Source organism: Callospermophilus lateralis, chromosome 5, assembly GCF_048772815.1.
Source record: "Callospermophilus lateralis isolate mCalLat2 chromosome 5, mCalLat2.hap1, whole genome shotgun sequence".
NCBI lineage: Eukaryota > Metazoa > Chordata > Mammalia > Rodentia > Sciuridae > Callospermophilus > Callospermophilus lateralis.
In genome coordinates, this window is record NC_135309.1 from 16,616,960 (window position 1) to 16,628,900 (window position 11,941).

General features: G+C 51.3%; 1 protein-coding gene across 2 annotated transcripts; it reads right to left on the reverse strand.

Moving 5' to 3' along the window:
* Window positions 1–902: 902 nt before the first annotated feature.
* Window positions 903–3,542, reverse strand: Foxi1 (forkhead box I1). Of its 2 annotated transcripts, none has more exons than XM_076855685.1 (2): window positions 2,966–3,542; window positions 903–1,171 (listed from the first exon to the last, which is right to left on the reverse strand). In XM_076855685.1, the coding sequence occupies exons 1-2, from the start codon at window positions 3,540–3,542 to the stop codon at window positions 903–905; spliced, it is 846 nt and encodes a 281-aa protein (XP_076711800.1). The 2 variants fall into 2 exon arrangements, with proteins under 2 accessions (XP_076711800.1, XP_076711799.1); XM_076855684.1 differs by having other exon boundaries at window positions 903–1,453.
* Between the last annotated feature and the right edge of the window lie 8,399 nt (window positions 3,543–11,941).

Here is an 11,941-nt window from a genome sequence, read left to right on the forward strand (position 1 = left end):
TAAAGAGAAAATGCTCTAGGAAGACTCAGCACCTCAGCTCACTGGCCCTGACACACACGTGCAGGAAGCTGGACTTTACAAAATTTGCAAGTGGGCAGCAGTGGGGTGGGAGGTACAGGTACTCTTGTTGCTGACCCCTGGCTCTGTTCAAGGGCCCTGGGGAGCTGGGAGATAGACACCTGTATTGTAAATGCTAGATACACTGTCCTCTAGGGACACCTGAGCTGGGCTTCCTGAAGTCCACTGGTGGGTTCCCTCCTTGAGTCGTGGCCAAAAGAATGTCTTGCAAACAAATTGGGACAAGCAGAATAAGGACAGACCAGGACGAGTCAGGCCCGGGCTGGAGCTTATTTTGATGGGCAACCAAAAGGCTCTGGGGAGATTTTGTATAGTTGCCACAATCAGATTCTCACTGACTTCCTTAGCTGCTCCACCAGTTCCTTCATCCCTGCCTCCTTTGGACCCATCTTTGGGGGATCACTCAGATCCAGATTCCACTTCTTGCCCTGCCATTTCCTAGTTTGTATGACCTTGTAAAATAATTTCCTTGAGCCTCAGTTTCCTGTTGAATGGGAGAGGTTCACATGAACCTCACAGGGTGACTGTAAATAGTGTGACCTCACCCTCAGAGAACATGCACCCAGCACAGAATATGCCCAACAGATGGCCACCATCATTACTGTTATCCAGGCAATGGTGGATCCACTGCAGAGTTGGTGAGTCTGTGTATAGACGCAATTGTGATAAACAGAAGGTTTGAACAATGTTGTAGAAAGAACGTTGCATTCCTCTGGGCTTCCAGAGCAGAGGTCTTGGGTCATGGCATGGGGAGGGGAGCTGGCCTGGAAGATGCGGCTGCGTTTCTCTCTGGCATGTCCATGAGACCCAGGAGCTGTTCTGACCTAGACCTCGGTGCCTTCCCTGGGGTAGAGGGTGCTGTTGGAGTTGATGCTGTTGTAGAAGTGAGGGCTGAACTGGTTGAGGACCGAGCCACCGTAGCCCAGAGGGTTGGTGGGCATGGGGTTGGCCCACTCGCCCCCGCCACCGAGGTTGGTCAGTGGGGTGTAGGAGTTGAAGCACAGTGAGTTCTGCCCCATCTTGTCGGTGGGCTCGGGGCTCAGTGCTGGCGTGGCCACAGGGCGGCCCATGGGGCTGGAGCTGCTCACACAGGCTGTCATGGTGGAGAGGAAGCTGCTGAGGCACGGGGTGACTGAGGGTGGAGGGGAGGACCGCTTCCCTGGGGAGCTGGTGGTGCCCGGCGAGGCTCTGTCTAAAATGTCCTGAGGCTCTGTGGTTGTGGAGCTGCCTGCCAGGAGAGTGTTCTCAGTTTTCTCTGAGGTCAAGGAGCCTGTGCTAGAGGAGACATCGGATTTTCTCTTCCTTTTCCTGCGGAAATTTCCATTGTCGAACATCTTCTCACAATTGGGGTCCAGAGTCCAGTAATTTCCTTTGCCTGAAACAAAAGTGAGAGAGAGTAGGTACCCAGAGATGGGCAGAATGCCTTCTATGGCTCCTAAAAACAGGGGTGGCAAATGCAGAAAGAAGAGAAGGAAAGTCTGGGACTGAGATATGGAGGAATGTCCCATGCCACCCACCCACACCCGCCATCTTTGTTTAAAGCACCCAGCCAGTGAGGCTTGGTGGGGGTTGGGGGGACAGGCTATAAGGAAACAGAGGCACAGGGCATGAAGCTCATTACAGGTAGGTCCCCTTAGGAAGGAAGGCTGAGTGCTGGGTGTCCCTGGGGTTACAGGAGAGTCTGTGGGTCATGGCGTGGGGAGGGCAGGTGGAATAGTGGTCAAGAGCTTCCAAGGCTGAAGTTGAAGAAAACTCAGGAAGAATTCAGGACTCCCTGGGAGTCTTGGGCATGGAGTCTGAAGACAGACTTGAGTCCTGGCTTTGCTCCTAACTTTGTGTGAACCTCAGTTTCCTAGTCTGACAAATGGGCATATTGGACCTATCCCCACTTCCTGAGGCTCACCGTGGGAAGGACAGACACTAGGTGTGTTAAAGGGCCTTGTAAACAGGAAGTGCCATTGGAGGGACAGCCTGAACTACTCCCGCTGTGGTACCTTTGCTGGGGGGTTGGGGTGGTCTTTGAATAGGACACTGGCCCTCTTCTGCAGGGACAAACAGACCTGGCCAGTGTTAACTTCAAAGAGAGCAGAGCTGGGGTTCGCCTGAGCCCTACCCTGGCTTCCTATGGTGGAACAACATGGACATTCATTTTGGGAAATGGAGCCGTGAAGATTTAATACACTGCTCTGCAAGTCTCTGGCCTTTGTAGAGCTTCATCTTTACAAAGCAAAATTCACAGCCTCTGCTGTCAGACCTGCTTTCAAGATCAAGTCCAGCACCACCCTTCATCCTCTTTGACCTGAGGAGGCAAGCTATCTCAGCTCTGAATGTTATTTTCCTTATCTGTAAAATGGCTTTAATAGGAGCTACCCTGCAGGGGAGTTGTGGGGTCAGAGGAGAGTCTGTGGGTGGGGAGGGAGGCTGCACCATGGGGCCATTCACAGTTGCTCAGACAGGCCGGAGCCTCTGTCGGCAGGTTCCAGGCCCATTCACCAAAGGGTCCCTATGCTCAGGTGCTGGGGACGCCAGGCATCCTAACCACAGCAGCCAGTTAAGTATTTGTTAACATCAAAGACTCTGCCTACCTTATCTCACTACCCACAAGACAAGTCACAAAGGGAGACACAGCCACTGTCCCTGTTTTTCAGATGAGGAAACTGAGGCTCAGAGAGCTAACCTGCCCTGCCTCACTAATTGGAACCCACTGAAACCTAAAACTGCCCTCTGGCCCACATTCTCCTCCACTGTTAAGCTCCCTCCAGCCCTGGGACGTGGCAGCCCTCCTCAGAACTTTCTAGAATGGGGTTTGGGCAGGATTGAAGGCGCCTTCTTCCGGGCGCAGGAGCTGGCTGCAGGGAGCGTCCCTGCCGGTGCTGGCAGCCCTCACCTGGGTCGTCCTCGTCGCGGGGCACCTTCTTGAAGCAGTCGTTGAGCGACAGGTTGTGGCGGATGGAGTTCTGCCAGCCGGCCTTGCTCTTGTTGTAGAAGGGGAAGTTGTCGGCCACGTACTGGTAGATCTGGCTCAGGGTGAGGCGCTTGTCGGGCGCCCCGTGGATGGCCATGGCGATGAGCGCCGAGTAGGAGTAGGGGGGCCGCACCAGCTTCATGAGCTCCTCCTGCGAGGGGATGGGCAGCCAGCCCAGGTCGCTGCCCCCCAGCCCGGGCATGCTGGGCAGCAGCTGGCGCTGCATGCCGTAGGCCTGGGGCAGGAAGGGGCTGGCGTTGGCGCCCGGCAGGTAGGGCGGCGGGGTCATGGCAGGCCCGTTGAGCCACAGGTAGGGGTTGGGGGTGGCCCCGTACTCGCCGCCGCCCTCGAAGGAGGGGGGCCGCTGCGGGCTGGGCACGCCCTGCGGGTGGAAGAAGTTCTCGTAGTAGAGGTTCATCTCAGGGGGCTCCTGGCCCAGGCTGGGGAACTGGGGGCTGCAACGGGGCGGGGAGGGCGCCGGGAGGTCGAAGGAGCTCATGTTGGGGCTGGGCTCAGCTGGAGCCACCTGCCTGACACCTGCGCGCACCGGGGAGCTGCCCCTGCCAGGTGCTCCCGGGCCCAGCCTCGGACTTATACCCGCAGGGCTCCGCGGCCCCACCCAGGGGCGGCCACCTGCGGCAGGTCCCAGAGGCCCGCCTCCCTGCTCCCGGCCAGCCTGGCCTCAGGCACTAAGGACAAACCCGGACAGCTTATTAGAGTGACATTGAAATTGACAGTCACCCTGATCCTTTCTTCCCGGGTTCCTTCTCTCTTTGCCTCCTGTCCCCTCTATATCTTATCCCTGGTGTCTGTCACACTCTTATCTGTGTCTCATCTCTCTCTTCCGTCCCCCTCCCCCGAATTGGTTTCTTCCCTGGCTGCTGGAGCCACAGGCCACCCCCCCCCCCCTCCTCCTCTCTCTGTTTCTGGTTCTTCTAGCTCCTTCCACTCTGTCTCACCTCCGTGCAGCCCGTCTTCCTCGGCTTCTCTCTCTCCTGTTCTCATCTCTGATCAACAGCCCCTGCCCTGTTGGATGACTGACCCCATCTTTGGAAGGGGAGACACACCGGCTGGAGTGGCCAGGATAGGCTGCCCTCAGAGTGGAGAGGAACCTGGCTTCTGAAGCCGGCTCAGAGTTACTGCTCAACACCCCCCTCCCCAGGTGGGCAGAGAGGAGCTGCAGTGGACATGGCCTAGGGATTCACCCCGAGGAACAGCAGAGCGCTTAAAAATAACATCAAAAGCGGGAGAAAGTGGGAATTGCCCTCAAGGGAGAAATGAGAGAACTTCCAAGTTCAGGTTTCTTTCCAGCTTCAGGGCAAAGCAGGCTCCCCAGCTCCACGTCTGACCCTCTGATCTGCAGTTCTTTCAAGATGCTGCATAGAGGCCCCTGGCATGGAGGGCGCCTGACTGACCATGCCTTGCCCTGTCTCCCTTGGGGCCCCAGAGGCAGGAGCCACAACCCTGGGCAGCTGCCCTGCTGCTCAGCCAGGGCCAGCTCCTCTCTCCTCTGGGCTCTGTTAGCCACCTGAGCTTGTCCCAGCCTCCCTTCCCTCCCCCAGCAGGCCCTCAGCGTGAGGAATGGGTGGTGGTCTCCCTTCTCTGAGGGTGGGTAGCTGTGCCCCGAGGAGCTTCCAGTAACAGCTGAAACATGGCTCTGTGATCAGAAGGTTGGAGGAAGTTGGAGCCAGCCTCCCGGACTACCACTCCCTCCCTCCTGCTTTCCGGCCTCTGCTTCCTGCTTCCCACTCATCTTTGGCCCACTTCCTCCAGATTCTGTATTTCGTTGAGGTGGGAGGGGTGCTTCCCAAGGAATTTGCCCCTCTCTGCTCTCCTGGGCACCTGTGTCAGGACACATGGCAGAGTGAGTACCTCTGGGTGATTTTTGTTTGTGGTGTCTGGGTGCCTTCAGGATGGGTTCCAAGTAACTGGGTGTGTGTTGGGGGGGGGGTTCCTGTCCCACCATGAACAGCGAAGGAAGGGTCCTGCCTGGAGGGTCCTGGTGCAGGTGAGGTTTAAGGCAAACTTTGTACTCTCACAGAAAAGTAATGCAAGAGGGGCAGTTTTTGTTTAGAGTCTCTCTGCCAGGAGGCCTGGCTTGCTATGCATGGGTACATGAATTTTCAAAGACCACTCACTCCCATTGGCACACACCAGGACACCCCCCAAAGCCTGTGCCCAGTGGTCCCACCTCCCAAAGCTCACCTTAAAGACTTAGTGCAAAGAATTGACTGAGGGATGTCCAACATGGCCTTGTTCATCACCATGACATACTATAAGCAACCTGAACGTTCAACAAGAGCAGATTGGTTAAATAAATTGTGCATTATCCAAATGGTGTAATATTATGCAGCCATGAAAAATAGATTGTAGAGGAATAATTAGTGATATGGGAAGATACTTGTGGTTAAATATAACTTAAAGAAACAGGCTACACAGCACCGTTTTGAGGAGTAAAAGTATACATCTATCCATCCATTATAAAATCCAGAAATAGGTTCATATCAAGCTGTCGATTATTATTTCCAGTGGAGAATTAGGCACTATTTTCTTGTTCTTCTGTAGTTTGATGTGAATATGGAGAAGGCAAGCACACAGGGGCTCTGTCCTTGGAGATGAATGTAGAGGTCAGGTTGAGGCCATACGGCAGAGGCCGACACAGCTCTGAGCTGGGGGTTCCCCCGCAGATCCCCTCTCAGCGCTGAATCACCATGGAGACCTTGGCAAGGGGTCAGCTCTCCTCAGCCTCCGGCTTCTCACATGGAGTGGGGGTGAGGCCAGGACTGACCTCACGTGTTGCTGTGAGCATCCGGCAGGATCGTCATTTCACATAGCAGAGAGGCTCCCGGTGGATATTAGTGATTATCTATGACAATCACGCACTCCGAGTTTGCTACCTTGTGAGTTAAGTGATCCCCTTTGGAAGCCTGAGGCTGGGGGGCGGGTGTGTGTGTGTGACAGAGACCACTGTGGAAGGGAGGAAGGGGTATAGGCAGTATGGGTGACAGGCAGCCATGGTCAGAAAGGCCCCAGGAAAACCCAAGTTCACAGCCGAGCTTGGTTTCCAGACCGCCCCTCCTTCTTCCCCTCTGCTTATCACCTGTCCAGCCGAGAGTCCCTTAGTTGCATGTGGGCCCCGTGTTAGGAGGCCTTGTCCATGGTGAGGCTCCTGGATCCAGAGCCCAGTAGGTGGAATCACAGCTTCTCCTGCCCTCCCTGAACGTCACCACAAGAGTGTGGCCTTTAAACCAGCGCTGTCCAAAGCATCCTCAGAGGTCCCCTCATTCCGGATTTTCTTTCTTTGTAATTATTATTTTTTAGTTGTAGATGGAGACAATACCTTTATTTATTTATTTATTTCTATGTGGTGCTGAGGAGGGAACCCAGTGCCTCACGTGTGCTAGGCAAGTGCTCTGGCGCTGAGCCCCAGCCCCAGCCCCTCTGTGTCCCCCACTTCATTCCAGAGTTTCAAGGACTGGGCCAGGTGCTCATGGGGTGGCCTACAGGAGCTGTGTTTATCAACTATCCATGGCCGGGCTTGGGAGTTAGCCCTAAAGGCCCCCTGGCCAGTCCCAGGGTCCCTGAAAGAGAATCACAGTCTATTGTCTAAGGTCACTTTGTGGAGGAAATTATTTTAGACTTTTTGAAGTTTCCCAGGAGTGAAAATCCTAATCTGAGAAAAGACATGCTCTGCTCAACTTCTGGGGAAGAAACAACAGAATGATGAAGGAATGAAGGAATGAAATCCTGGGAAGGCCGAGACTGCAGTTTACAGACTGTGGTCCAGAGGGAGCCTCCCTGAAGGAAGGGCCATGTACCCTGAACCCATGCTGTCATCCTGGGGATGAGGCCTCAGGACATTGAAAACGTGGGCTTCAGGCCAGATGGAGTGGCCATAATCCCTGTGACTCAAGAGGCTGGGGCAGGAGGCTAGCCTCAGCAACTTAGAAAGGCCTTAAAATAAAAAAGGCCTTTTAAATAAAAATTTAAAAGGACTGGGGATACCGCTGGGTTCAATACCCAGCACCAAAAAACAAAAGCAAAAAACCCAACAGCAAACCCTAAACACCACTTTGGGATTGGCTTTGGGATTGGGCAGAGCTGGGTTAAAATCCCTCCTTTGCTCTTTTGTAGCTCTGTGATCATGGCCAAGTTTCTTGATGGTGGAAGGCCTGGGCTTGCTTATCTACAACACAGGGGTGCACACAGCGTCTGCCCTGAGGATTGTGAAGGAGAAGTGCTGTCTGTGGTGTTCAGAGTCCAGGATCTGGCAGGGCTGTGAGGAGGGAGAGACTGGCTGTGAAGGCCTGGGCACAAGAAGCCAGGTACTGACGAGGGAGGTGGCCCTGGGCAGAGGCCCAACATCCCATCCACTTACTCTCCCCTTGGGACACCTTGCCATTTGGAGTGACAACCCCAGGAAGGAGGAGAGACCTGTCACTCTTTCTGACACTCAGCGTGTGTGCCCTGCAGTCAGCTGGCAGGGCTGGGTCCAGAAGCCCGGCTGGCTTGAGATCTGCAGAGCGGGGAAGGACAGGCCCCACCTAGATCAGCCAACCAGGCCCATCTTTGCTGACTTTGACCTTGGGGGTGGAGAATCCTGCTCTTTGAGAGGCCTGATCTCATGGTGTCCCTGGGGAAGGGATGCCTCTGCTTGGGTTTTCAAGGACTTTGACTTTCTTAGTTCTTAAATAATCAGAGACCCAGAAAGCAGATGCCACTGACCTGGCTGCAGGTCACGCAGGAGGCAGCAGAGGCCAGGCCCTGGGGCTCCTATGCACTTGGCACTTTATTGCAACCAGTGGCCTCAGTTTCCTCAGTGCTTCTGAGCATCACCTAGGAGACAATGCCAGGCGCGTAGTACATGCTTACTTAGTAAAAACAAGCTCTCGTTAGGGATGCAGCAGCCCCCCGGGAAGGGACATGCTGGTGGGCCACAGCAGCCCTATGCTCCAGGCCCTTGCTCCCCTCCCTCCTGATGGACCTTTGATAGAGTTCACAGGCTCTTTCTCCTCTCCACACACAAAACACAAATAGCTTCTACATTCCCAGGTTCTTGGGAGCCTGGCAGGGTAGAAATAGGTTGGGATGGGGAATCAGAGTATTAGTGACTCAACTCTCTGTACCTCAGTTTCCTCATCTGTAAAACGGGGAGCCATCTACTCATGCCTATAGAGTTCTCTGTGCACAGCAATGGACTCCTATCTGGGGCTTCCTGTCCTATGTGGTAGCATTCATAAGAGCCCTGTTTTGGGAAGCTTTGGTCGTGGCCTTAGGGTGGTATCTCTGTCCTAAGGGTGGGCTTCGTGGAAATCTAGCTGAAGCATTAGCCACAGGGCATCTTGGTGTTCCGTGTACTGCTTTTTGGCTTCCGGTGAGTGCGCCTGAAGAAACATAGGTCAATACCGCCCTCTGGTGGGATTCTCATTAGTAGCAGGAACCAAAGGGACCCGTGAAATTACAAGGCCCATTAAAGGTTTGAGGGCGGGAGACAGGGCAAGAGATTTACACTGGCCGGGCCCGTACCCACAATCAAGAGTACTTCAAGGGGGAAGCGAGCCCTTAGAGGAAAAGACCTTTTCTCTGCTGCAATGGACATAGTGAGAGACATTTGAAACTGGGGGCTGTCTAAGGCGGCCATGTAGCTGCAGGACAGAACGGATCTGAATGCTATTCCTGCAGCTGTGTTGTCTGAGTGCCTTGATCTCGTGTACTGACTTTTTTGTATTGGGGATTGAATCCAGGGTTGCTTTTCCACAGAGCTACATCCCCAACCCTTTTTATTTTTTGAGACAGAGCCTCACAAAGTTGCTGAGGCTGGCCTTAGACTTAGGATCCGCCTGTGTCACCCTCCCAAGTCACTGGGATTACAGGCGTGCCCCGCTGCACCCCTATGATGTCCTTTACTCTTGGAGTCTCTGTTTATTTGTCTGTGAAATGGATTTTATGAGGATTGCATGAGGTAGTCTAGGAAATGCCTCTGAAGCAAAGCTGGCTGTGATTCCCTCCTTCATTTATTCAGCAAATGCTAGTGGCAGATCTGGGCTGGGGTCAGGACTATGCACGTGCTCACACAGCGTCGGGGCTTCCACCCTTCCTGGTCTGTGCCATTTCAAAGCAGCACCTGGAGTTTGATTTCGTTGTAATTTGTCTATTTCTATTTTTAATGTAGTAAACTTACTTTATATCCTATTACATTGAACACATGTTAGTTGTACCAATTAGTGGGATTTGCTGTGATATTGTCATGCACACATAGGGTATCAATCATGCCCATCCATCCTTTTGCCCTAATCTTCTCTCTCCTCCAATCAGTACCCTTCTCAGACCCTAGTAATCCTCTTAGACTTTCAGGCAGTCTTTAAAATTTTTTTTTTTCTAGTTTCCATATACGAACGAAAGCATGCTGTACTTGTGTCTGTGTGTCGGGCTCATTTTGTTTAACATGATGCCCTCCAGTTCCATCCATTTTGCTGCAAATGAAAAGATTTCTTCTTTCTTTATGGCTGAACAGCACTCCAGTGTGTCCGAGTGCCATATTTATCCATTCGGCTTTTGATGGGCACATGGGCTGATTGCATATCTGAGCCATTGTGGTTAATGCTGCAAAAAACATGGGCATGTGGGTCTTTTTTGTATGCTGACTTCATTTCCTTAGGATATACCCTGCCTGGGGAATGGGATAGCTGGATCACATGACAGTTCTAGTTTTAGTTTTTTGAGGGGCCTCCATACTGTTTTCCACAGTAGCTGCACCAACTTAAATTCCCACCAGCTGTGCGTGTTAGAGTGTGCCTTTCTCTCCACATCTTACTGGTATTTGTTTTTGTTTGTGTTTGTTCTTATATATATATACATGTATATTTAGTTGTAGATGGACACAATACTTTTATTTATTTATTTTCATATGGTGCTGAGGATTGAACCCAGTGCCTCACACATTCAAGGCAAGCACTCTGCCACTGAGCCACAATCCCAACCCCTGTGTTTGTTCCTGATCCTAACTGGGGTGAGATGGTATCACATAGTTCTGATTTGCAATTCCCTGATTGCTAATGATGTTGAGCATTTTGTCATATATTAGCCATTTGCCCCTTGTATTTTTCTTTAAAGAAATGTCTATTCAGCTGGACACGGTGGCACACGCCTGTAATCCCAGCAGCTCAGGAGGCCGAGGCAGGAAGATAGTGAGTCCAAAGCCAGCTTCAGCAAAAGTGAGGCACTAAGAACTCCAAGAGACCCTGTCCCTACATAAAATACGAAATAGGGCTAGGGATGTGGCTCTGTGGTCATGCCCCTGAGTTCAACCCCTGGTATTCCCCACGCCAATGAATACACATGTGTATTCATTCATTTGCCTTCTTTGGGAGTCGGGTCCTGGGGGTTGTACCCAGGTGCACTCTTCCACTGAGCTACATCCCCAGCTCTTTTTATTTTGAAACAGGGTCTGGCTAAGTTGCCCAGGCTGGCCTTGATCTTGTGATACTCTTGCCTCAGCCTCCCGATGGCTGAGATTATGGAGGTGCGTCACCACATTCAGCTCATGTGCTCATTTTTAATTGGATTCCTTGTGGGTTTGTGGTTCAGTTTCTGGTTCTTTGTGTGTCCTGGATGTCGGCTCCTGTCAGATGAGGAGCTGGGGAATGGTTTCCCCCACTCCGCAGGTGCCTCCTCATTCTGCTGATTGCTTCTTTTGCTGTGCAGAAGCTTTTGAGCTCGAGACCATCCCACTTGTGAGATTTTGCTTTTGTTTCCTGTGCCTTTGGAGCCTTACCCGGGAAATGGTGGCCTGCACGGTATGGATTGGCTGGGAGGCGTGGGTTTACTTCTGGTTCTCTATTCTGTCCCGTTGTTCTCTGGGCCTTTATGCCAATTCCATGCTGCCTCTGCCACGAGGGCTCTGCAGTACGTCTTCAATCAGGTCTTGTGGTGCCACCAGCTTAGCTTTTTGCTCAAGATTGCTTTGGCTATTTGAAGTCTTTTGTGCTTCTAGGTGGATTTTAAGATTGTTTTTTCTAGTTTTGCGAAGATTTTTTTTGGTATTTGCATGGAGACTGCACTGGAATTGTAGATTGCTTTGAGTAGTATGGCCACCTGGAGAATGTTCATTCTCCCAATTCATGAACATGGGACACCTTTCCATTTTCTAGTGTCTCCTTTGGTTTCTTTCTTCAGTGTTAAATTTATTTCATATCCTTAGTTTATTCCATTTTTTTTTTTTTTTTTTTTTTTTGCTGCTACTGTGAATACAATTGCTTTCATGATTTCTTTCTTAGCAAATTCAATATTGCTAAAGAAAAAGTTACTGTTTGGGGCTGGGGATGTGGCTCAAGCAGTAGTGTGCTCTCCTGGCATGTGTGCGGCCTGGGTTCGATCGTCAGCACCACATACAAACTAAGGTGTTGTGTCCGCCGAAAACTAAAAAATAAATATTAAAAATTCTCTCTCTCGCTCTCTCTAAAAAAAAAAAAAAAAAAAAAAAGAACAAAAATAAAAAGCTACTGTTTTATGTTAATTTCCTATCCTGCTGTTTCTGAATTTGTTTGTCAGTTCTAATAGTCTTTGGTGGAGTCATTTTAGGTCTTTCTGTGTATAGGATCATGGCATTTGCAAACTGGAATAATTTGACTTCCTGCTTTCCTATTTGTAATCCTTTTAATTTTTTCCCTTGCCTAGTTACTCTGGCTAAAATTTCTAGTGCTATATTGAATAACAGTAGTAAGAATGGACACCCTTGTCTTGTTCATGATCTTAAAAAAAAAATTCAGGTTTTCTTCATTCAGTATGATGCTGGCTATGGGTTGTCATGTATGTTTATATGTTGTGGTATGATCTTCCTATACATCATTTGTTCAGGGTTCTTACCCTGAAGGAATATGGAATGTTTTCAAAATACTT